This window comes from Bombina bombina, chromosome 10 (genome assembly GCF_027579735.1).
Source record: "Bombina bombina isolate aBomBom1 chromosome 10, aBomBom1.pri, whole genome shotgun sequence".
Taxonomy (NCBI): domain Eukaryota; kingdom Metazoa; phylum Chordata; class Amphibia; order Anura; family Bombinatoridae; genus Bombina; species Bombina bombina.
Genome location: NC_069508.1, coordinates 130343834 through 130368889, shown reverse-complemented (window position 1 = coordinate 130368889; position 25056 = coordinate 130343834). Strand labels below are relative to the sequence as shown.

At 38.6% G+C, this 25056-nt stretch overlaps 1 protein-coding gene across 1 annotated transcript in view; it reads left to right on the top strand.

Annotated features, from left to right (window-relative positions):
* Positions 1–2916: 2916 nt before the first annotated feature.
* GIPC2 (GIPC PDZ domain containing family member 2) overlaps positions 2917–25056 on the top strand; it is a 183791-nt gene continuing 161651 nt past the window's right edge. The window contains exon 1 of the mRNA XM_053693327.1: positions 2917–3382. Coding sequence (XP_053549302.1) covers positions 3095–3382 — 288 coding nt within the window. The 5' untranslated portion in view covers positions 2917–3094. The remainder of the gene's footprint in view (positions 3383–25056) is intronic.

The following is a 25056-nucleotide window of genomic DNA, read 5'->3' as shown; positions in this document are numbered from 1 at the left end:
CCGTTAGTGGGCAAGTTACACCACATTAACATTTATTCTTGATGCAACTATGAGAAAGAAAATGTTTCATGATGTATACCTGAGTTTTTCTTGTTTTGTTACAACTAAGATCATTTGCATGGTAAAACAATACAGAAAACAAGCAGCAGGGCATATTTAATCATAACTAATTAATTTCTTTTGAAATTCAGTATCATAAATGCACACTGTCATTCTGTCCTTTTAATTTGATTAATGTAATCAGTGCTCAGTGGTTTTAAATGATATAGTTTATTTTAGTGTGACTATAAATCCATTGCCAATTACACCCTTAACCCACTTAAATTACACATGTTCGGGGTTAAAAAAAATATCAATGAGAAAATATGTGAATCAATCTTAAATACTAAACATCCAAATATGATGAGTAGTTAACTCAGAGATCACAGATTATATTCCAGATTACAAGTGGCACTCTAATAATTATTATTCTTTATTTATAAAGCGCCAACAGATTCCACAGCGCTGCCCATGGGTACAAGGATAACAGTACAATGGAGAAACAATACAATAAAAGACAAAATTTTACAGACAAAATACAGGGGGAATTGAGGGCCCTATTCCCGTGGGAATTTACAATCTAGATGGGTAGGAGGATGGGAAACAGGAGGTGGGGACTGCAAAGGTGAGGATGATATTAGTGAGGAGATAGAGGGCAGCTGTTAGTTAAGTGAAGTTAGTTTGTTGATAAGTTGGCTGATAAGCTTCCCTGAACAGAAAGGTCTTTAGGGAACGTTTAAAGGAGGAGAGGTTAGGGGCAAGTCTGACAGCACGAGGAAGTGCGTTCCAGAGGGTTGGTGCCGCACGAGAGAAGTTCTGTAGTCTAGCATGAGAGGAGGTGATGATAGTGGATGCAAGAAGCAGGTCATTGTTGGATCTTAGGGGGGCGGGCAGGAGTATATTTGGTAGGATGGGGCAGCATTGGTGAGGGCTTTGTAGGTCAGGGTGAGAATTTTGAATTTAACTCTGTTGTGAATGGGGAGCCAGTGAAGGGACTCACAGAGAGGTGCAGCAGAAACAGAGCGTCGAGAGAGGTGGATTAGTCTGGCAGATGCATTTAGGATGGATTGGAGGGGAGAGAGGCGGGAGAGAGGGAGGCCAGTTAGTAAGTAGTAGCTCAGGTCACGATAAATGACATCGCTGGACCACACTAAGATTAGCACGCAACTTGATATTAAAAGCCCATGTTAAGTGCATTTACCAGAGAAGGATTAGCACATCAAACATTGTTCTAGCGCAACCTATACTTTCAATGGATATTACAAACTTTTAACTGCACTAGAATATTTAGAGCAAATTGAGACCTTTAGTAAAGTGTAGGGGTTATCACAAAACAAATCAAAAACACATTAAAATAAACCATTACACAAATATTACCCATTTTTAATAAAAAATATATAATTTTAATATTGTTCAAAATGTTTTAAAATAGTTAAAAAGTATATGGTATATGGCAAGGAGTTTGACTGGAAAGGGCTCTATTGTATATCGATATTTTAACATTTGTGTTTGTATATATATATATATATATATATATATATATATATACATATATATATATATATGTGTGTGTGTGTGTGTGTGTGTGTATATATGTGTATACATGTGTATTTATTTGTTTATATGTGTAAAATATGTGCACACACACCATACACATATACAAATGTGTATACAAATATATACACTTTTGAGCCCTCTACCGTTAAATACCTTGAAATATGCTATAACATTTTTATTCATTTTTAATATGTTTTGAAGAGAAATACTTGAAATTCCTATGTTCTTCACTTAGAAATTTTACATTTGGATTTTTAAAGATATATATATATATATATATATATATATATATATATATATATATATATATATATATGTGTGTATATATATATATATATATATATATGTGTGTGTGTGTGTGTGTGTATATATATATATACATATATATATATGTGTGTGTGTGTGTGTGTGTGTGTATGCAATAGATATCTATATGATATCTGTATGTATTTATATAGATCTATAGGTATAGATATATATTTTACAAAATAATTATATTTTTTTTATATATTTTTTAAAAGATAGCTCTTTTACCTTTATTTTATTTGAAATAATTGCTTGAAACCACCGCCTATGTTGAAAATTTGCAATACTGCAGTATTCACTATAAAAAAAAATATGCAAACAACTGACAACAGCAGAAGTCAACCCGACAGACAGAGAGCAAGGTCTCTGACTATTTTACAGGGTGTTCCTGCAAAAGCTTTGAATACAATTAACTTTTATCAGCCAGGTTGCCTGAGTTCATCATGTCTCTTTAAATTTAATGGACAGCAATGTCTGTAACAAATGACAAGTGTTATTCATCCGAAAAACAAAAGTGCAAATACAACAAAAAGATACTTCAGTTCTTCAACATATGTATTAAATTCTGTCAGTGGGAAATTAAGCAAATTGTTATAGAAATGGAATCATGGGATATATTCAACTCAGGTCATTGTGACCTTATCTGATTCTTTATACTGCATAACTTTAGCTATTTCAGTTTTTATAGTCAAATTCACTTTATTAATTCATACACCAGAAAAAAATCACTATGCAGTTCTATACATATCTTCACATGTGGATCTGTATAGTATTCATAAACCTGTGAGCTTTTAAAAAAAATAAAATAACAATAATAATTAAAAAAAACAATAACCCTGCTAACTGCAGAAAAAGTTCCAGCAAAAAAATTGACAGTCTGTAGTTGTCTTGTCTACCATATAGAGTAAAGAGGGATATGTTTGGGGCTGGTTGGAGAGAAGGAGGGGTGGAGAATTAGAGGAAGTTTTTTTCTCCCAGAGTGAAACAGGAAGTCCTATTACAATTGGTCCCTTACCTGTGAACATGCAAAGAAGAATTGATGAGCTGCTGACTCAGTGACAAGAAGGAACAAAGTCGACACTGGACTGGAGTGGAGTGGAAAGGTGACAGCAGCAAGGGCGCAGAGTTTCTGGAAGAGGATCCAGTGTTTTTATTAATTTATTTCTGTTTAATTCATCTATACTGAAGAAAGATGCCTTTGGGACTGAGAGGGAGGAAGAAAAACAAACCCAAGGAGAGCTCAAAGCTGGTGGAGAGCGAGGAGGTGGATGACAGAGTGCCTGGCACTAGCGCAGGCAAGGGGACTTCCATGGCCAACGGTGCGGCCGGATTACCCCCTCCTCCAGTTAGTATGCGCCCCAAACTGGTCTTCCATACGCAGCTGGCACATGGCAGCCCCACTGGTAGGATCGAGGGTTTCACTAACGTCAAGGAACTGTACGCTAAAATAGCAGAGGCTTTCCATATCAGCCCAGAAGAGGTAAGGACTTGGCACATCTAGAATCTGGATACATATTTATATACTATACATATTATATAACGTTTTTAATTTTATTTTGTTTGTCCAGAAGGTTATTAGGAAAGTATTTTCCAAACAGTCTTACCCATTTTGTATGCATTGTAAATTATGAATAGGTTTGTGTGTGGGTATTACTTGCAAGTTGCATAATCCCCTTATAAACAGAAAGCACTACTGTACAACAATTTGCAGCCCATTCTGATGCCAATACTTCAATTCCAACAACACTATCACTATTCCACCATTCTACCAGGCACTGAACGGGTTAAGCAAAACAACCATTCATCCTTGTGTCATACAACATTTATGGTGATATGACGTCAGTGTTACCTTGGGGTGGGGATTATATATATGATCACCTTATATAGTTGTTTGTCACCTGTTACTTTTGTTTCATCATCACAATATCAAAAATAAAAGTCATTTTGTGGTTTAAATATGTTGTATGATAACACTAAAATAATAATTTCCTATTAAACTGAAGGGATTACCAGATGGAATTTATATAGTATAAAGAATATATATATATATATATATATATACACACATATATATTTTACATATAGATGTTAGTATGTTTGCTCATTAACTGTAGGATGCACTCTTGGCAACTATTGCTAAAATCTAAATAATTGTAACTTTAAAGGGACACTGGACCCACATTTTTCTTTCATGATTCAGATAGAGTGTGCAATTTTAAGCAACTTTCTAATTTACTCCTATTATCAAATTTTCTTCATTCTCTTGCTATCTTTATTTGAAAAAGAAGGAATCTAAGCTAAGGAGCCAGCCAATTTTTGGTTCAGCACAATGGACAACACTTGTTTATTGGTGCTGTTCAATCAGCAAGGACAACCCAGGTTGTGAACCAAAAATGGTCCGGCTACTAAACTTACATTCTTGCTTTTCAAATAAAGATAGCAAGAGAATGAAGAAAATTTGATAATATGAGTAAATTTGAAAGTTGCTTAAAATTGCATGCTCTATTTGAATCAAGATAGAAAAAAATTTGGGTTCATTATCCCTTTAATGTAATTTGCACAACACATACCTTTTAATTTAGATTGTGAAAAATATATAGTTTGTGCTGTTCTACAATTCTAAAATGTTTAATTAAAGATACACAGATATTATCTTAAAGTCAGACTATAGCATATTACTAAACTGAAATAGACACAAATATGTGGACTTATTGAGATCTTGATTAGTTTTATATATTTGTTTCATAGCTTTTACTAAATACATACATAGAACATAACATGAAAACATAGGGCATTTATTTTAAAGTTTTAAATAACCCTCTCGAGGCTAGTAATGGAAATGCAAAATGAACAGAACATTGCAGAATATAGCACCATTTATTTTATGTTTAACAAACAATGGACAGCTCTACCAAAAGGTATTACAAATCAAAACAAGAGCAAAATAAAATGAATCTCTTAATAATATATTAAACTATTATAATAGCAGCCGTTATAGAAAATGACTAGATAAATAAAAAAACACACAAAGAAAACAGCACTATAAAATCATATATACAAAATATTTATTTCCAAATTAAAATGACTAACAATCTATAAAAGACACAAGGAATATAAATATATCTGTCTGTCAGTGAGCTCAAACAATGTTGGGCCCACATATCACTTGACACCATTAATTATTATTGCATGATCTCTTGTTTGAGCAAAATGTCAAGGTATCAATAGGTGTATATATAAAAAAAAATATTGATACAATAAGATACAACATGAACTGTGGTCTGTCTAGGCAAGTGTTGCTATTCACAGCTTCTTAGCATTTTTGTTAGCATTTTTTTAGTATCCTATATATATTTTTGTTGTTGTTACTGTTTTCTATCAGATACAGTGTTAGCAATTCATATGTTTTACATTCTGCATAAGTTTGTATATGAATTATACTGCTAGTAACTAGTGCATTCTTCTTTTAGCACTGTCTTAAAGGGACACTGAACCCCAATTTTTTCTTTTGTGATTCAGATAGAGCATGCAATTTTAAGCAACTTTCTAATTTACTCCTATTATCAATTTTTCTTTGTTCACTTGCTATCTTTATTTGAAAAAGAAGGAATCTAAGCTTCTTTTTTGGTTCAGACCTCTGGACTGCACTTTTTTTTATTGGTGGATGAATTTATCCACCAATCAGCAAGAACAACCCAGGTTGTTCACCAAAAATGGACCGGCATCTAAACTTATATTCTTGCATTTCAAATAAAGATACCAAGAGAATGAATACAATTTGATAATAGGAGTAAATTAGAAAGTTGCTTACAATGTCATGCTCTATCTGAATCACGAAAGAAAAAAAATTGGGTTCAGTGTCCCCTTAATGCTTACTATTTATTACGCTTCTAGCATTCTGTATGTTTCATTTCCTGTATTGATATGCACATTACTCATGCAGGCCCATTTATCAAGCTCCGTATGGAGCTTGAAGGGCCGTGTTTCTGGCGAGTCTTCAGACTCGCCAGAAACACAACTTATGAAGCAGCGGTCAAAAGACCGCTGCTCCATAACCCTGTCCGCCTGCTCTGAACAGGCGGACAGGAATCGCCAGACATCAAACCCGATCGAATACGATCGGGTTGATTGACAGCTCCCTGCTGGCGGCCGATTGGCCGCGAGTCAGCAGGGGGCGGCGTTGCACCCAGCAGCTCTTGTGAGCTGCTGGTGCAATGTTAAATGCGGAGAGCGTATTGCTCTCCGCATTTAGCGAGGTCTTGCGGACCTGATCCGCAGTGTCGGATCAGGTCCGCAAGACCTTTGATAAATGGGCCTGATGCTGTCAGTATTTAGTGTGTTTCCTAGCCCTTTTTAATATATATATCGCCAGCATTTAATGTGTCTTGCATTTGACTTATTGTATCAACATATTTTATATACACCATTTGCTTGTTTCGATACCTTGACATTTTTGATTTGTTAAAAGTTTGCTCAAACAAGAGATCCTGCAATAATAGTATATAGTGATAAGTGAGCTCCACATTTTTTGATCTCACTGATATATTTATATTCCTTTTATCTTTTATAGACTCTTTCACTGATTGTTAGTCATTTTAATTCGGAAATAAATATTTTGTATATATGATGTTATAGTGCTGTTTTCTTTGTGTGTATTTTTTATTTTATATTTAATGTTAAAAGTTGATACAAATGAGACATTTAAACATGCTGAAAATGCTTATTTCCTTGAAAAATGTAAGGACAGGCTGTTTAAATTGAAATTGAGACTACACTATAAATTGGGTAAATCCTACTAATGATTATTGTCTGTTAAGGACATTAACTACAACTGTATTGGGGGAGAATGTGCATTTGCAGTACTGACTTGAAAAATGATGGTTTATTTAGAGTACAAACATGCATTTTTTCAAAACACAAAAAAATATAATAATTTGTAACACCCTTTTTTAATGAGAGAAAAAAATATGTACACTGAAAGCCTTTTAATACAGAACTTTATATGTATAGATAGTAAGCCCTTTGGCATCTAAAAAAAATTCACATGAATAATGGAAAGGGAGGGGTCTCTTGCGGTTGAATACACACAATTTTACAGGTGCCCTGGAGGTGGGAACTTGGCTCACCTATGAGTATGCAGGGCAGAGAAAGTATTTTAAAATAACCCTGGTTCTTATGTACAAGCCACTTTTCCTTAAAGGCACAGTCAACTCTAAAATGTTTATTATTTAAAAAGATAGATAATCCCTTTATTATCCATTCCCCAGTTTTGCACAGTTCTTATAATATACTTTTTACCTCTGTGATTACCTTATATCTAAAGCTCTTCTGACTGCCCCCTAATCACATGACTATTTATCTATTGACTTGCATTTTAGCCAATTAGTGCAGTGTTGTGCACAACTCCACAGGAGAGAGCACAGTGTTATCTATATAGCACACATGGATTAGCAGTCTCTTGTTTTGAAAAGCAATTAAAAAGCATGTGATTAGAGGCTGTCTGAAGTGGCTTAGAAACAGGCAGAAATTTAGTGGTTTAAATGTTATAAAGTATATTATTATAACAATGTTGGTTGTGCAAAGCTGTGGAATGGGTAGTAAAGGAGTTATCTATCTTTTTAAACAATAACAATTCTGGTGTAGACTGTTCCTTTAAATTTAACTTCCTTTTTTAGCACACTTTTAAGATTTTAGCTCTACAAAAATCGATAGAATATAAATTGCTGTAAAGTGATACAGTTTTTTTTGTCCTTATAACTGTTCTATTAAATAATTGCTAAACTGAATTATGTATTTAAAGGAAAGTTTAGCTTGAGAGTTATATTAGTTGATTACATTATAAAACAATGATATGACCATAAAGCGATAGGTGCAGCCATATTTCCATCTCTGCTGAGGCCAGTTAGAGAATATTTTAAAGGGGTCACTAGATTGTGTAACCAGTGACTGAGTGGAATATAGCAGTGTAAGTCTGGAGTCTGCACTCCCCTTTTATCAGGCATTTGAAGACCCACAATTTTTTAAAGTAAATTACAAGAAACCGGGACAAAAAAAAAGAAAGTACATTTTTTACCTAATATAATAAAAGGGACAGCAAACTCATAAATTAAACTTTCATGATTCAGATAGAACATGCAATTTTTAAACAAGTTTCCAATAAACTTCTATTATTTCATTTGCTTTGTTCTATTGGTATCCTTTGTTGAAAAGCATACCTATGTAGATTTAAGAGCATCAATACAGTGCATTGCTGCCCTTTAAAAGAAGGGTACACATAAAATAAAGTAAATCTGATAATAGAAGTCAATTGATAAGTCATTTAAAACTGTATACTCTAAATCCTAAAAAAATAATAGGGGTTCATGCCCCTTCTAACATTAAACAAGTGTTTATTGACCCTGTTGGAGACATGAAAGTCTGATGTGAAATAGACAGTAGTGCATTTCACATTTGAATCTAAGCATTTTTGCACCACACATCTATTTGTCAAATGTAATATTTTGTGAGATACCTTTTTACTGTTTTACTGTGCATGTGACCCACAGAGCATTCGGCAGAAGGTCTTATCTATGTATATTCATCTGTGAGTTCTGCTGTAGAAGGGAAGCTTGGTGTCAGCGGCAGTCTGGCCTGTGTGAGAGGCGAATGACCTACTGCTGCATACTTGGTAGGTTGTTGCATGCACAGTAAAAGTTATCTGAAAAATATGCTAACATTTAGAAGAAGCATGTTTGCAAATATATGTATATTCCGAAAATGCTTTTATCCTGATTTAAATTTCACTTTAAAGGGACAATAAACACGTTGAGATCGTAATATAAAATGATAAATTGTATATATAAAAAAACTCTACAATATACTTTTATTATTTATTTTGTCCCATTTTCCTGCAATTCCATTCTGAAATTGTGAGCATTTCAGTTCCTGTTAGAAATGGAAGCGCAGAACACTGTTATATTCCACACAGCCATTGGCTGCACACTCTTTAACTGTCCCTAATTGGCCACAGCAGAAATAGTAACCTATGTTACAACATAGGGGCTCCCATTGTTTTATAAACACTAAAACTTTATACGTATTTTGTCACTATTTAAGCAACTAATAAAACTTAAAAAAACTATCTACATGTATATTCATTCTCAGACTATTATTTTCTTTGAATGCATCATTCTATCTAACATTTATTTAGTGTTTAATGTCCCTTTAAGTCTTGACTTTGATATATATTTGATTGGAAATTGATGTATACAATAGGCTTAGCATACCACTTGATCCCCTTACCTGTAGTCCAGCGATTGGGAGGAATTTGCTGCATCTAGCTGCCATCCACATATTTTTTAGAATGTAGACTGTGAGGCCCATTTATCAAGCTCCGAACAGAGCTTGAAGGGCCGTGTGCGGCCCATAGGCCGGGAGTCTGCAGGGGGCGGTGTTGCATCAGCAGCTCTTGTGAGCTGCTGTGCAATGTTAAATGCGGAGAGCGTATTGCTCTCCGCATTCAGCGAGGTCTTGCGGGACCTGATCCGCACTATCGGATCAGGTCCGCAAGACCTTTGATAAATAGGCCCCTATGACTTTCTTGCCAGGTTTAACACCTTGGTTGCCAATAGTATGCTGCTTTTAGATACACAGAGCCATTAACTGCAAAGGTGGATGAGAACAGGAAGGCGGGCCAAAAAATATAGTTACCCACAAAGGACCCAGATGTATGCTCACAAGGAGGTATAACCAATTATTGTTTTATGTAATGTGAGGACATTTTCTGTTTTCCTCCACTCTCTCCTCTGACCATATACTGCTTCTGCTGCCCTACGGTGATACAGCCTCTTACTTTTAATTGGTAGATATAGAACATGCATTTTAAGAAATTATTCAATTTACTACTATTGTTTAAATTTACTGTGTCTTGGAATGCAAATTGGAAACTTTTTAAAAATGGTATGCTCTGTCTAAATCGCACAAATATATCATTTTTTAATATTGGCTTCAATTTTAGCTGGGTGGTCAAGAAAGTCAGCCAGGTGGTGCACCCATTAAATAGCCCCTCTTTTAGATTGGTTTGCTTGGTAAAGGTTCCCACACTCCGTGTCCAATATCCTGACCTGCTGTGCACCACTGAAAATCTGTTCATTTTTATACAAGAGAAAAAAAACAAAAATGTCTCTAAAAATATGATTTTTATTTATAAATTGTTAATATGTAATATATAATGAAATCTGCTAATTTGAATTGTTTGTTTACTTTTCCTTTGTTTGTAGCTACTGTACTTCACAGCTAGTGGAACATATTTTTGTCCATCTGCCACTACACAATGTGGTTGGATGAGATCTATCTGTGCTCTGGCAGTTTTGGGCAGGGTATACTCACTTTTTTACATAAGTAGAAAATCTGGTTCTGGCACTAATGTTTATTTATAACTTGTGAAGAGCGAACAGGAAGTGAATAAAATACACCTGCGCAGCAAATTGGCTGCTAGTATAAAGAACCTTGCTACTGTAATTGTACAGATAATATTCTATTTTGTTTTCCACCAATTATACAAATATTTCACAGGAGTTGTAAGTCATAGCTTAAACCCCCAATTGAAAATTGACATGGAGTTGAAAGGGTTAATAGACTATTTTGCTTTGATGCACCTTTGGCTCATAAAAAATACACCCAGTGACTCAACTGACGTAATAAACTATGGAAATAAGAATGTGCTAATCTTGCTGTAAGATACATGGATATAGTCATCAGATTTTCTGTAAGATTGAGACACGATATGAAACACTATTTATAGACTTTAAAGGGACATACAGCTGCAATGAGAACATATTCTAATGCATTTGTGCATTTTCTTATTGCACTATTGACTTCTTGCCTGTTTAATGGAATAGTAAGCACTTTGTAATATACAAGAGATTTCTGTCTGGTTGCTTTAGAATAACATATCAGCCGAATCTTAATGTTTTTAAAACAAATAGCACCCTTTTTACTGCAATCATTTTTAAATAGCCCTATATTACCCTTATTTGAAGTAGGACAATCTGGGCTTTAGTCCGCAGACAACAAGGTTAGCCACCAGTTCCGCCACTAGAAATTTTGTGGCCATTTACTAAGCCGTTGACTGCCCCCCCCCTTGACCTGTGCAATTTTTGGTCAATTTACTTTATTTGAGTGTAGTTAAACCGTTGCATTGTAACCGTAAGTAAAAACACATACACAGCAATACTCACACAGAGACACACAGAAAAACTCACTCACACAGAAACACACCACACAAATACTCACACCAGACACCCACATAAAAACTCACACACTCGCACAGAAACACACATACACACTCACACAGGACACCCACAAAAAACTCACACACATCACACACAGAAACACACACAGACACCCACACAGAAATCACAGAAAAACTCTCTCACACACACATGGAAACATCCACAAAAAACATACACTCACATAGAAACACACATACTCACACAGACACCACAGAAACTCTCCTCTCTCTCACACACACACACACACACACACTCATGCAAACATCCACAGAAAACACTCACACGCACACTCTAGATCCTGTTTACCACTGACATGACCAAGTAATAAGGTAGAACTTCTGATAATATATTTGGGAAGGAAAGATGCCAACTGTATGCAGTGGCTGAAAAGGGAGGCCCTTAAACACTAATTTAAATGTTGCATGGGGTATTGGTGACTTCCACAATGGCCTTATTAGTGTCAAAGTTTGAAACTATTCAGCAGTAAGGTCAAACTGTCCTAAGAAAGGAATAGACACTGGACACACACACAGACAGTAAACACAGTATGGGGCACATAGGAGTAGTAGACAGTAACACAATGTGGGACACAAGGAGAGACAGACAGTCATACAGGTGTGGAGCAGATAGGAGGGGGAAGGCAGTCACACAGTGTGGGGGCACATAGGGAGGGGCAGACAGTCATACAGTGTAGAGCAGATAGGAGGGGCAGGCAGTCAAACACAGTGGGGCAGGCAGTCACACAGTGTGGGGGCACATAGGAGGGGAAGGCAGTCACACAGTGTGGGGCACATAGGAGGGGAAGGCAGTCACACAGTGTGGGGCACATAGGAGGGCAGACAGTCATACAGTGTGGAGCAGATAGGAGGGGAAGGCAGTCACACAGTGTGGGGCACATAGGGAGGGGCAGACAGTCCATACAGTGTTAGAGCAGATAGGAGGGGCAGGCATAGTCAACACAGTGGGGCAGGCAGTAGTCACCTGTGAGGGGCTTATAGGAGGGGCAGAACAGTCACACAGTGTGGGGAAGATATGGAGGGGCAGAACAGTCATCACAGTGTGGAGCAGATAGTGAGGGGAGAGGCAGAGTCCACACAGTGTGGGGCACCATAGGAGGGGCCAGACAGTCATACAGTGTAGATCCAGAGCAGATAGGAGGGGGCAGGCAGTCCAAACACAGTGGGGAAGGCAGTCACACAGTGTGGGGCACATAGGAGGGGAAGGCAGTCACTCATTGTGGGGCAGATAGGAGGGTCAGGCCTGTCACACAGTTTGGGGCACATAGGAGGGACAGGGGACAGACAGTATACCGTGTGGAGCAGATAGGAGGGGGCAGACAGTCCAGCACAGTGTGGGGGCAGATAGGAGGGTCACGCAGTCCACACAGAGTGGGGCACAACTGTACAAGACGCAAACTCTTAAGGATAAATACCTTCCAAAAAATAATGAAAGAAATAACAGACTTCCAGCAGTAGTTCTGAACAAGAAATTTATGTGTACTCTTAGGAGAAAAAAACAAGCTACAAGGATAGTAGCAAAATATGTCGCCAGATGTCACATGACCAGAACCCCCAATCAGATTAAATGAACTGTTACCATATACCCCACTATACTTTATAAATTGTTATTGATCTGTTTTATTGTAACATATTAGTTTGGCAACACAGTAATAATGTCATGCTAATAAAGTATTCTTGACTTGATAGGGTGGGGCACACAGTGTGGGGGCACATAGGAGGGGCAGACCAGTCACCCAAGTGTGGGGAAGATAAAGAGGGGCAGACAGTCACACAGTGTTGGGAAGATAGGAGGGGCAGACCAGTCACACAGTGTGGGAAGATAGGAGGGGCAGACAGTCACACAGTATGGAGCAGATAGGAGGGTCAGACAGTCCCCACACAGTGTGGGGCAGATAGGAGGGGCAGACTGTCCACGCAGTGTGGGGCAGATTAGGAGGGTCAGACAGTCACACAGTGTGGGGCAGATAGGAGGGGCAGACAGTCACAGTTGTGGGGCACATAGGAGGGGCAGACAGTCACACAGTGTGGGGCGAATAGGAGGGGCAGACAGTCCACACAATGTGAGGGCACATAGGATAGGGTGACCAGACGTCCCCGAATTTCTGGGGACAGTCCCCGGATTGAGGTGACTGTCCCCAGACAAATTATGTCCCCGGAAGACAGATGGTCCTGTACCGCTCCTGTTACAAAAACATTCTCCACATCTTCAGCACGTTCAGCTGGCCAGGGGGTGGAGCGTACTACTAGCGGTGCAGAAGTTGCTATATTCAGTGCAAATCGGCAAGCACATGCACTGTGTGACTGTATTTTGTTCAGCAAGCACACGCATTAACAAACTGTGCGGCATAGGTGGCAGCTCTGTAAGTAACACTATCCTACCATAAGTTATTTAGGTGCACTTGGCCCCGCCCACCTCTTCCTTGCAGCACACTAAACATGTATACCAGTCTGTACCATCAGCAAGCATGTCCAGGAGAGGAGGTGAGAGGGCGCTGGCATTTGATCCCTGACATTTGTGTGCTTGATTTAAACTTCTCCCTCTGTGCTCTGCCACATCCCGCTCAGGGATCTTTTCTGCAATAAGGCTCTAATTGAGCAGAAGTTTAGGTGAGGGATGGGGCACACAGACAGCAAGAGACACTAGAAGAACTGGAGCCAGGTTATGTTTTTTATTATATTATATTGCCCCCTGTGTCCTTTTTACATCTGCCACTAGCCGTTGAACCCTGCTGCTTCCTGAGCTGTCTGTCACAGTAAGCAGCCAGTGAGATAAACACTGCAACGTCCTCATTGCCTGACAGTCAGCCTCTATCACTATTTGCTTAATTAGTAGGAATATATTTTTAATTGCTGTATTTTATTTTTATAATATTGTTTCCCTGGTCTCCTAATTCTCCAACCAAAATGTTATTATACCCCCATGCGTATCACCCAATTTGTAAGCAACTGTGGAGTATCCTGTGCTAATAAAATAGTTTTTTACCATTTGCCAATAAAAAATTTCCCCCCGGATTTCATTTTAAAAATATGGTCACCTTAATATAGGAGGGGCAGATAGTCATACAGTGTGGGGCAGATTAGGAGGGGCAGACTGTCAGCACCAGTGTGGGGCAGATAGGAGAGGCAGACAGTCACCACAGTGTGGGGCACATAGGAGGGGGCCAGACTCACACAGTGTGGGGCACATAGGAGGGGCAGACTGTCACCACAGTGTGGGGCCAGATAGGAGAGGCAGACAGTCACACAGTGTGGGGCACATAGGAGGGGCAGACAGTCACACAGTGTGGGGCACATAGGAGGGGCAGGACTGTCACACAGTGTGGGGCAGATAGGAGGGGCAGACATTCACACAGTGTGGGGGCACATAGGAGAAGCAGACAGTCATACAGTGTGGAGCAGATAGGAGGGGCAGAACAGTCACACAGTGTGGGGGCACAATAGGAGGGGCAGACAGTCATACAGTGTGGAGGCACATAGGAGGGGCAGACAGTCACACAGTGGTGGGGCACATAGGAGGGGGCAGACTGTCATATCCGTGTAGGGCAGGATAGGAAGGGCAGACAGTCACACAGTGTGGGGCAGATAGGAGGGGCAGATAGTCACACAGTGTGGAGCAGATAGGAGGGGCAGACAGTCACACAGTGTGGGGCACATTGGAGGGGCAGACAGTCATACAGTGTGGAGCACATAGGAGGGGGCAGACCAGTCATCCAGTGTGGGGCACATAGGAGGGGCAGACTGTCCATACCGTTGTAGGGTAAATAGGCAAGGGCAGACAGTCGCACAGTGTGGGGGCAGATAGGTAGAGGGCAGATAGTCACACAGTGTGGAGCAGATAGGAGGGGGCAGACAGTCACACAGTGTGGGGCACATTGGAGGGGCAGACAGTCTATACAGTGTGGAGCACATAGGAGGGGCAGACAGTCACCAGTGTGGAGGGCACATAGGAGGGGCAGACCTGTCTAAACCGTGTAGGGCAGATAGGAAGGGCAGACAGTCGCACAGTGTGGGGCAGATAGGAGGGGCAGACAGTCAAAAATGTGGAGCACATAGGAGGGGCAGGCAGTCACACAGTGTGGGGCAGATAGGAAGGGCAGACAGTCACACAGTGTGGGGCACATAGGAGGGGTAGGCAGTCACACAGTGTGGGGCACATAGGAGGGGCAGGCAGTCACACAGTGTGGGGCAGATAGGAAGGGCAAACAGTCACACAGTGTGGGGCACATAGGAGGGGCAGACAGTCATACAATGTGGAGCACATAGGAGGGGCAGGCAGTCACACAGTGTGGGGCAGATAGTCACACAGTTTGGGACAGATAGGAGGGGCAGACATTCATACAATGTGGGGTACATAGAAGGGGCAGACAGTCACACAGTGTGGGGCACATTGGAGGGGCAGGCAGTCACACAGAGTGGGGCAAATAGGAGGGCAGACAGTCATACAGTGTGGGGCACATAGGAGAGGAAGACAGTCATACAATGTGGGGAACATAGGAGGGGCAGAGAGTCATACAGTGTGGAGCAGATAGGAGGGGCAGACAGTCACACAGTGTGGGGCAGATAGGAGGGGCATACAGTCACACAGTGTAGGGCAGATAGGAAGGGCAGGCAGTCACATAGTGTGGGGCACATAGGAGGGGCAGGCAGTCACACAGTGTGGGGCACATAGGAGGGGCAGGCATTCACACAGTGTGGGGCACATAGGAGGTGCAGGCAGTCACACAGTGTGGGGCAAATAGGAGGGCAGACAGTCATACAGTGCGGGGCACATAGGAGAGGAAGACAGTCATACAATTTTGGGAACATAGGAGGGGCAGACGGTCATACAGTGTGGAGCAGATAGGAGGGGCAGACAGTCATACAATGTGGGGCACATAGGAGGGGCAGACAGTCATACAATGTGGGGTACATAGGAGGGGAAGACAGTCATACAATGTGGGGCACATAGGAGGGGCAGACAGTCACACAGTGTGGGGCACATAGGAACGGCAGGCAGTCACACAGTGTGGAGCAGATAGGAGGGGCAGACAGTCACACTGTGTGGGCAGATAGGAGGGGCAGACAGTCACACAGTGTGGGGCACATAAGAGGGGCAGACAGTCATACAATGTGGAGCACATAGGAGGGGAAGGCAGTCACACAGTGTGGGGCAAATAGGAGGGGCAGACAGTCATACAATTTGGGGCAGATAGGAGGGGCAGACAGTCACACAGTGTGGGGCAGATAGGAGGGGCAGACAGTCACACAGTGTGGGGCAGATAGGAGGGGCAGACAGTCACACAGTGTGGGGCAGATTGTAAGGGCAGTTGAACAGTGTGGGGCAGATAGGAGGGGCAGACAGTCACACAGGGACATGAGTGAGACTTTTTTTAAAAATAGTTTTTATAAATGAAGTACATAATAACATTGGCAGTAAGAATTCCAGTAGCAGTACAAATATTAATGGGAGATTCTGGTGAAAATTTAAATGCAGATGAATTACATGTTTGAATAGAAACATATTTGCAGTATACATGTATTGGTAAAAATGCTTCTAGTAAAAGTAACCACTGTTTTAGTGTTAGTATTTTTCTATGCTTATGCATGTGAAGCATAGCTAGATATCCTCTGTGCATCTGCATTTTAAATATTACAGCTGCTCAAAGCACAAGTGGGGCTTGTATCATGTCAGCAATTAACAAATTGAGTCATTACCAGATGGTACAAGCACCTTAGGCATTCTGAGCAAGTGTTGTGTTTAAAATGCCAGCTATAGCTTTTATCAGAAAAGTTTATATTACAAAACTGCTTCTATTCAAAACTGAAATGCACCCATGTGGATTTCAATGTTGGCTGGGTTGTCCCTTTAATGACATCAGTAGCAATCAAACAAGTTCGTACATGCTGATTGGGACAATGCACAGAAATACAATAAAACACACTATACTGTTAATTGTATTTGTACCCAATCTGGGTAACAAGTGTATGTTATTCTTTAAAATCTGTGTGGACATATCTTACTGTTCAATATCTCCTGGCCAAAATCTCTTGAGATTATTAACATTATTCTTTGCAATTTAAGCAACAAAATTAGCTACATAAAAGGAAGGGGGAAAGAATAGTGAAATGTTTTCAATAAAAAACAAACAGGTGCCAACTTGTATCAATATGTGCCTTGGGGGGTCCCTTCCTCCCAAGTCCACACGCGCAGCTCTGGGAGCCTTAGTCTCTTCCCATGTGCAGAACTGAAGCTCCTCCGCACAGGAGCCTCTTCCTTTTCCTTTGCACCAAGCAGGAGTCCCTCCATTTCTGATTTGCCAGTCCATTCTGCACGGCATTCGGGGACTTGTAGTACTTCTCAGCTGTGCAGCCTAGAACGGACCAAGCCGCACTGGATTCAATTTCTGCTGCGGTTGGTAGTATCTGTCAGAGGAGGCCCCAAACTAGGGTACCAGCACCCCGTCGGTTCCTGGGCCCCTGCCTAGAGTGCCCCCTTGCACCCCACGATGGAGGCCCTGTTAGCCACTGTTATAAAGGTTAGTATAAAATGCAAAGTCTTGCAGTAGTTATCTGATAAAGCCTGTTAGGTAATTATTTAGTAGAGTAACCCTTGAGAAGAAATTACTTAATTTTCAGAGCATTATATATATATATATATATATATATATATATATATATATACATACACACATATACACATTTTACTGTGCTTTTAACACCTGCAAAATCACTAATGGGGGCCAACAAGGTGGTGGCTTTTGATGTTGCACTGAGGTCTGATATGAGTATATAGTTCTCAGAGGGACTTCATGGAAATCAGTCTGATCTGAGGTCTATAGGTGTATGACTGACAGAGGGCCTATGTGAACATGGGTGTGATTAGAGCTGTAGGGCCCATGATCCTTATCTAGGATCTAATTATGCATGTGGCTTATATTGGGGCTGCAGGGCTAGGGTTTGATTTGAAATCTGATGTGAGTTGGAGGATGACAGAGGAGCTGCAAGGCCAGGGTTATGATTTGAGGTCTGATGTGGGTATGTAGATGACAGAAGCCTTAGGGTCTGCATTGAGGTCTCTTGTATGTGTCTTATAAAGGCACTGCAGGATCAGGATTCTAATGCTGGTATATGTAAAATAAATGAGACAGAGCTTGATAATAAAATATAAACAATATTTAATAAAATGCCAAGTCCAGTAGATCAATTAATACATTAAATTATGAATTTATCATCATATTATTTATCCACTAAACAGAGTATAGTAACATTCTCTTATACAATCATTGATGGAATAATTGCCATATTATACCGGCATATATAAAAAGATAATGTGAAAACACTGTCTGCTAAATAAAAGAATTGTAACCTCAATAAACTACATATAAATAAAGTACAAAGTACTTGCATGAAAACGCTGAGAGTGTAGTCTCCAATTGGTGCAGGTCTGGCCAGACTACACCAAACAACAACGCGTTTCAGAGCCATGGACCTTCCTCAGGTGTAAATAGGGTTAGATCTATCTTTACTTAGAACAAATAAATTACTGGTTCTGATTATTTGCTTCAAACATAATTTTTCATGTAATGGGATGAGTGTTAATTAACACAGTAGTCAATTAAATAAGGAAGGAGAGAAAATAGGCATCAGACAGAAAAAATATTGAGTAAGTGCTGCTGATGTCTATTGGTTTCGTTGTAAAACTTTGCTGTCAAAAATTGACAGGAGCAATTTTCTGCATGATATAATATTCTCAGATCAAGCAACAACAAGTAGCAATTACACAGCATGATAAAAAGTAAATTATATCTTTATCTCGGACCATGTAAACATTGAACATAGAAATATTTAAATCTTAGTTATCATACATTTCTAAGATCTTCAATTTGCAGGTTATAGTTTTTTATATATTGAGTAGATACCGGTACCCCAAAATCCAGAATTATTCCAAAATCTAGTCGTTTTCATTAATATTTTATTTTGAAAAGATTTTTATTGTTTTTCCAAAAAAATAGTAATAACAAATACAGTTACAATGTTGCAAAATTAAAGAAGATTAAAAAGTGAGCTCACGGTTTCATTAATTTTTTATAAAAAATGTAATTTAGTAATTTTCTCTGCCAGTAAATCACAATCTTCCCTGCCTGTATCTTTGTTTTGTTTTTTTCTGTTTTAAAATGCAAATGCTTCGTTATTTTTATTTAAAATAACAAACATTGCCTTTCTCATTACAGTACTGTACCATGTTTCTGATGGTACTATGTATGCAAAAGTATTACAAATGATATAAAACTTCCTTTATGTTCCATGACATACATATTATCCAAATTACTTAAAGGGACACTGTAACCAAAATTTTTTCTTTCGTGATTCAGATAGAGCATGACATTTTAAGCAACTTTCTAATTTACTCCTATTATCAAATTTTCTTCATTCTCTTGGTATCTTTATTTGAAATGCAAGAAGTAAGTTTAGATGCCGGCCCCATTTTTGGTGATGAAACTGGGTTGTTCTTGCTGATTGGTGGATAAACCTCATCCAGCAATAAAAAAGTGCTGTCCAGAGTTCTGAATAAAAAAAAAAGCTTAGATGTCTTCTTTTTAAAATAAAAATAGCAAGAGAACGAAGAAAAATTGATAATAGGAATAAATTAGAAAGTGGCTTAAACATGTCATGCTCTATCTGAATCATGAAAGAAAAAAATTTGGGTTCAGTGTCCCTTTAAGATATTGCTGTTTGCACTTTTTTTTTGCATTTTACAGATACAAATATACAACTATTCAAAAATCCAAAGCTTTTCATGTCCCAAGAAGTCTGGATAAAGGATTGTGTACCTGTATATGTACATATATTTAGCTTTTGCAGGGTCAATATTATAGTATATATTTTATTCCTGTGCACCCTTCCCTTGTTTTCAGTTTGTTTGGATTTGAAAGCTTGCATTGTGTGGCTGTTTTAGGGTCTCAGGTATTGGAAAGGACCTTCACGTGGTACCTGAGCTTGTCCGATTTGGCCAGATGCGGTGACTAACCTTTCCATTTTTGCTTTTAAATCTTAGCTGAGAGCTTGTGAGTGCTGGGTTTTCTCTGTGTGTTATATATATATATATATATATATATAAAATGTATATTATTACTATTGCTGACTAATCATAAAGTTACCTTCAGATTTCCCAAACAAATCTTTGCACAAGGGCACTCTGTTGAGAAGGTCTGCAATGCAACATTATGTTTCTTTATGTTTAGTATTGCACAAGCAGATCACGCTGAAATACATCCTATAAAAATAGATACCTTCAAATTAAATCACAGACACTCCTGATTTGATGGATTAGGGGTAGACATATACGGAAAAAAAAAAAAAAGAAAAGAAAGAACAATTTAGAAGTTTAGAGAAAAATTACACTTGATCAAGCTAGGCTTGTAATGTAGTATGAAATTCCTATCCAGCTATTTCTCTGCTTAAATTACTGATTTACTAGTGAAAAGCAAAAAACATTTCCTCACCTTAGTTCTACAGTGAGGTGAGGGGATCTTAGTCACCAGCAAGACCATAAAATGAAAGGAAAATTAGATCTGCCCTTATCTAACAATTTCCATTGAATAAATGCCAATATATTGCAATGCTCTTAGAAATGAATGTAGTTTTTATACTCTATTTTTTATTAAAGGGATATGAAAACAAAAACATTTATTTTATGAGGGACAGATAATAACATTTAAAAAAAGTTTCAAGTTTACCTTCTATTATCAAATCTGCTTCTATCCCAATATATTCTTTGTTGAAGAGATACCTAGGTAGGCATCTGGAGCACTACACAGCAGGAAATAGCGCTGCCATATAGTGCTCTTGTAAATGGATAGCATTCTTGCAAAACTGCTGCCATATAGTGCTCCAAAAATGCGACAGCTCCTAAGCATACGTCCCTGCTTTTCAACAAAAGATACCACGAGAACGAGGAACAAGTTGATAATATAAGTAAATTAGAAAGCCTTTTTAAAATCACATGCATTTCTTATGATTAAAGAGATATTTTTGGTTTCATATCCCCTTTAAAGTATTTGGTAAGAAGCGAAAAACAAACAAACAAGATGCCTCTTGCATTGCATGCAGCCTGCGTAAGGAATAATATATGTTATGTCTGCCAGCTATGATCGGTTTTCCCATTCTTTTTGACTCACAATTACCTCTCCTGGTACAATTAGTGATATCTTTCCAAGGACCCTCCTCTCTCTATTTCTGTAAAATACACTGTTGCTAGCCTAGAAAACTGTGGTTTTATGTTGGATGATTCTGTTAGGCTCCACAATTCTTAGTATGATAGGCATTATCACACATTTACACTCATCATGTATTTCCATGCAGGAAGTAATTCACTTTTGACGGGGACGTGGAATATTTAAACACCTCCCATTTCGTGATAATGATCAGTTTTTCCTTTATTTTCTTTAGTTTCTGTGTAAGCATGGGAGTTATCACTGTTTTAGTGTTTCCATTTTTCTCTGCACGTGCATGTGAAGCATAGCCAGATATTCTCAGTGCACAAACATTTTAAATACTGGAGCTGCTCAGAGCGCGAGTGGGGCTCGTATCATATCAGCAATTAACAAATTGAGTCATTATTAGATGGTGTAAGCACCTTAGGCTCTCTGAGCATGTGCTGTATTTAAAATGCTGGTGCACGGTGCATACTTAAATACACTTTTGAAACAGCTACAGCTTTTATTAGAAGCATTTTTGCTAATACATTTATAATACAAAAATGGTTCAATTAAAAAAAAATGCATCCAGTTTTGGGCTGTAATGTCCATTTAAATAGCTTCCAGTCATTTAAAAAAAATAAAAAAAATTGTCATTGTGCTCTGGAACCTTTCATACTATTTATTTTTGCCTGTTGTCTTTTAACAGAAATACATGTTTGTGGGTTTAATATGTATATGTTTTACTCATTGTGTAACCCAGTGCATTGAAAACTGTACAAATCTAACTACCTGCTTGTAAATGTTTTATGGAAGTCTCCAATTGCAGACGTAGTTTCAGTTAATAAAGTAATTGATATTATATAATATATATATATATATATATATAATATATATATATATATATATATATATATATATTGTTGTGATCTATATTTGAGACTTCCTGCAACATCTGCTTCTATTTGCTGCACGGTCTCATCCTGCTTTTTTGGCTGTGTGCCTTGGCGATGCAATGAACCCCCCAGGATAATACATTGTAGCATAGCCTTGCTTGCTGGGAAAGTGTCCTATTGCAGAATGGTAGGTTAAAGGACACTGTATTTTGGAAAGGAGCCAACAATTTGGGAACAGATGAAGGCTCTTGTAATGTTCCCTACATGTTTGCAGAGATCTTTTGATATTTACTGAGGCCTTTGTAATTGTCTCTAAATTACCATCTGTTGCAGGTCTATAAGACTCCAAATCAGTAAAGGACACATGCTGGCTTTTGAAATTAATAGAGTATGCCTTTACTAATGTAATGACTCCTTTAAAGGGATATGGAACCCTTTTTTTTTTCTTTCATGATTCAGATAGAGCAGGCAATTTTAATCGACTTATTCACTCCTATTATCAATTTGTCTTCGCTCTCTTGGTATCTTTATTTGAAAATCAGGAATGTAAGCTTAAGAGCCGAAGCATGTTTGGTTCAGCACCTGGGTAGCGCTTGCTGATTGATGGCTAAATGTATCCACCAATTAGTAAGCGCTACCCAGGGTCTCAACAATCAGTCTCTAGGGATGTGAATTTAAGAGGACATTTGTATAATGAAACTTTTGCAATAAGTGGTTGTTGTATTCAACATATTCAGTGTATAAATATATTATAATATATAATATATCTGTTTTGCTAATACTTTATAAATAAACACCAAAGATGTATTCAGGCAATTTCCTTATCACATATTATATCTATGTGTGTCTGTGTGTGTTTATCTGTTCCAGGCATCTTTACTCGGAGACATATAGAATACCTTTAAATAATGTTTTTTTTCTTCCTAATAGTAATCTACAAGATGAAAAAGATCTTAATTTTTTGATTAAAAAGGATTCAAATGTTTCAATCTTAGCCTGAAATGAATAACTGTATAGGATTAATTCTATTCAGATACTACTTATCTTTATTTAAATGGATACTCAAGTCAAAATTTAAACTTTCATGATTCAGATAGAGCATGCAATTTTAAAGAACTTTTCAATTACTTCCATTACCAAAATGGGCACAGACTATTTATATTTACACTGTTTGAGTCACAAGCTGGTACTGAGCATGTGCAAGAAGTCACAGAATATAAGTATATACATTTGTGATTGGCTGATGGCTGTCACATGATGCAGTGGGAGTGGAAATAGACATAACTTCAACATTGTCAGAAAAAAATCTACTATTCATCTTGAAGTTCAAACTAAGTGATATTGCATTTTCTTGTTATCATGCATTTGTTTATTATGCAAATCTACAGTATTTACTGTACCTTTAATGTATTATACAATTTACAGACCTCCCAACCATCCTGATTTGAGAGGACTCCCCCATGGATCACCAGTTGCACCCACTAAACTGGTCAGATGCACCTACTGCCCACCTAGTTATGCCCACAATCACCAACGACCCTGAGAGCTTCCTCCTGCCACAACAAAATCTCCTAATCTCCTTAGTCATGGATACTCAGCCCACAAATGTTGAGAGCTATGTCTGCCATTTCCATGTTACATACTGTCTGTGTATATATATATATATATATATATATATATATATATATGTAACACGGAAATGGACTGCACTCTCAAACCAGACTGGGTACACATCATATGACCCTGCAAAACTCGCAGCCCTGGGAGTTCACCAGCACCCACAGACAGCTGTTAACGTGAGTGCAAACATAAAGAAAATTACAAAACAATTATTAACTGAACACATAGAAAGTCTGGCACTTTCTTGCAAGCACACAGCTAGATTAAAAACAAAATGGAAGAGTTATTTACAGCATTTGGCCACATGTTGATAATCCCAGTACCACATTAAGGTCTCTTCCTGCCTGGGTCCCTAGCCTACAGCCACACAATGCATGCGTACAACTAAACACACGGAGTTCCAAACAAGGGTGACACAGGCCCTTTGTAGTTTCCTGGACACATCGAAAAACACAGAAATGGACTGCACTCTCAAACTGGACTGGGTACACATTTTATATCCCTGCAAAACTCACAGCCCTGGTGCTCACCAGTGCTCACAGACAGCTGTACAGCTTTCAGGGACTCCAGCAGATAACCCCAGACAAGCCTGGGTGCAAAGCCCTAGGAAAAAATACAAAACAGAATTATTAACACATAGACAGTCTGGCACTCTCTTGCAAGCAACACACAGATAGATTAAAATCAAAAAGGTACAGCCTATCCCGTCAGATTCGTACCGCATTTTAAAGTCAGTAGTTATGAGTTTTACACTACAATGCTGTAGCATAAAACTCATAACTAAAGTGCTAAAAAGTACACAAACACCCATTAAACTACCTATTAACCCCTAAAACCGAGGCCTCCCGCATTGCAAACACTAAAATAAAATTATTAACCCCTAATCTGCCGATCCGGACATCACCGCCACTATAATAAACATATTAACCCCTAAACTGCCGCACTCCCGCCTCACAAAACACTGGTTAAATGTTATTAACCCCTAATCTGCTGCCCCTAACATCGCCGCCACCTACCTTAATTTATTAACCCCTAATCTGCCGCTCCCAACATCACCGCCACTATAATAAACATTTTAACCCCTAAACCACCACACTCCCACCTCGCAAACATTAGTTAAATATTATTAACCCATAATCTGCTGTCCCTAAAATCACCGACACCTATCTAC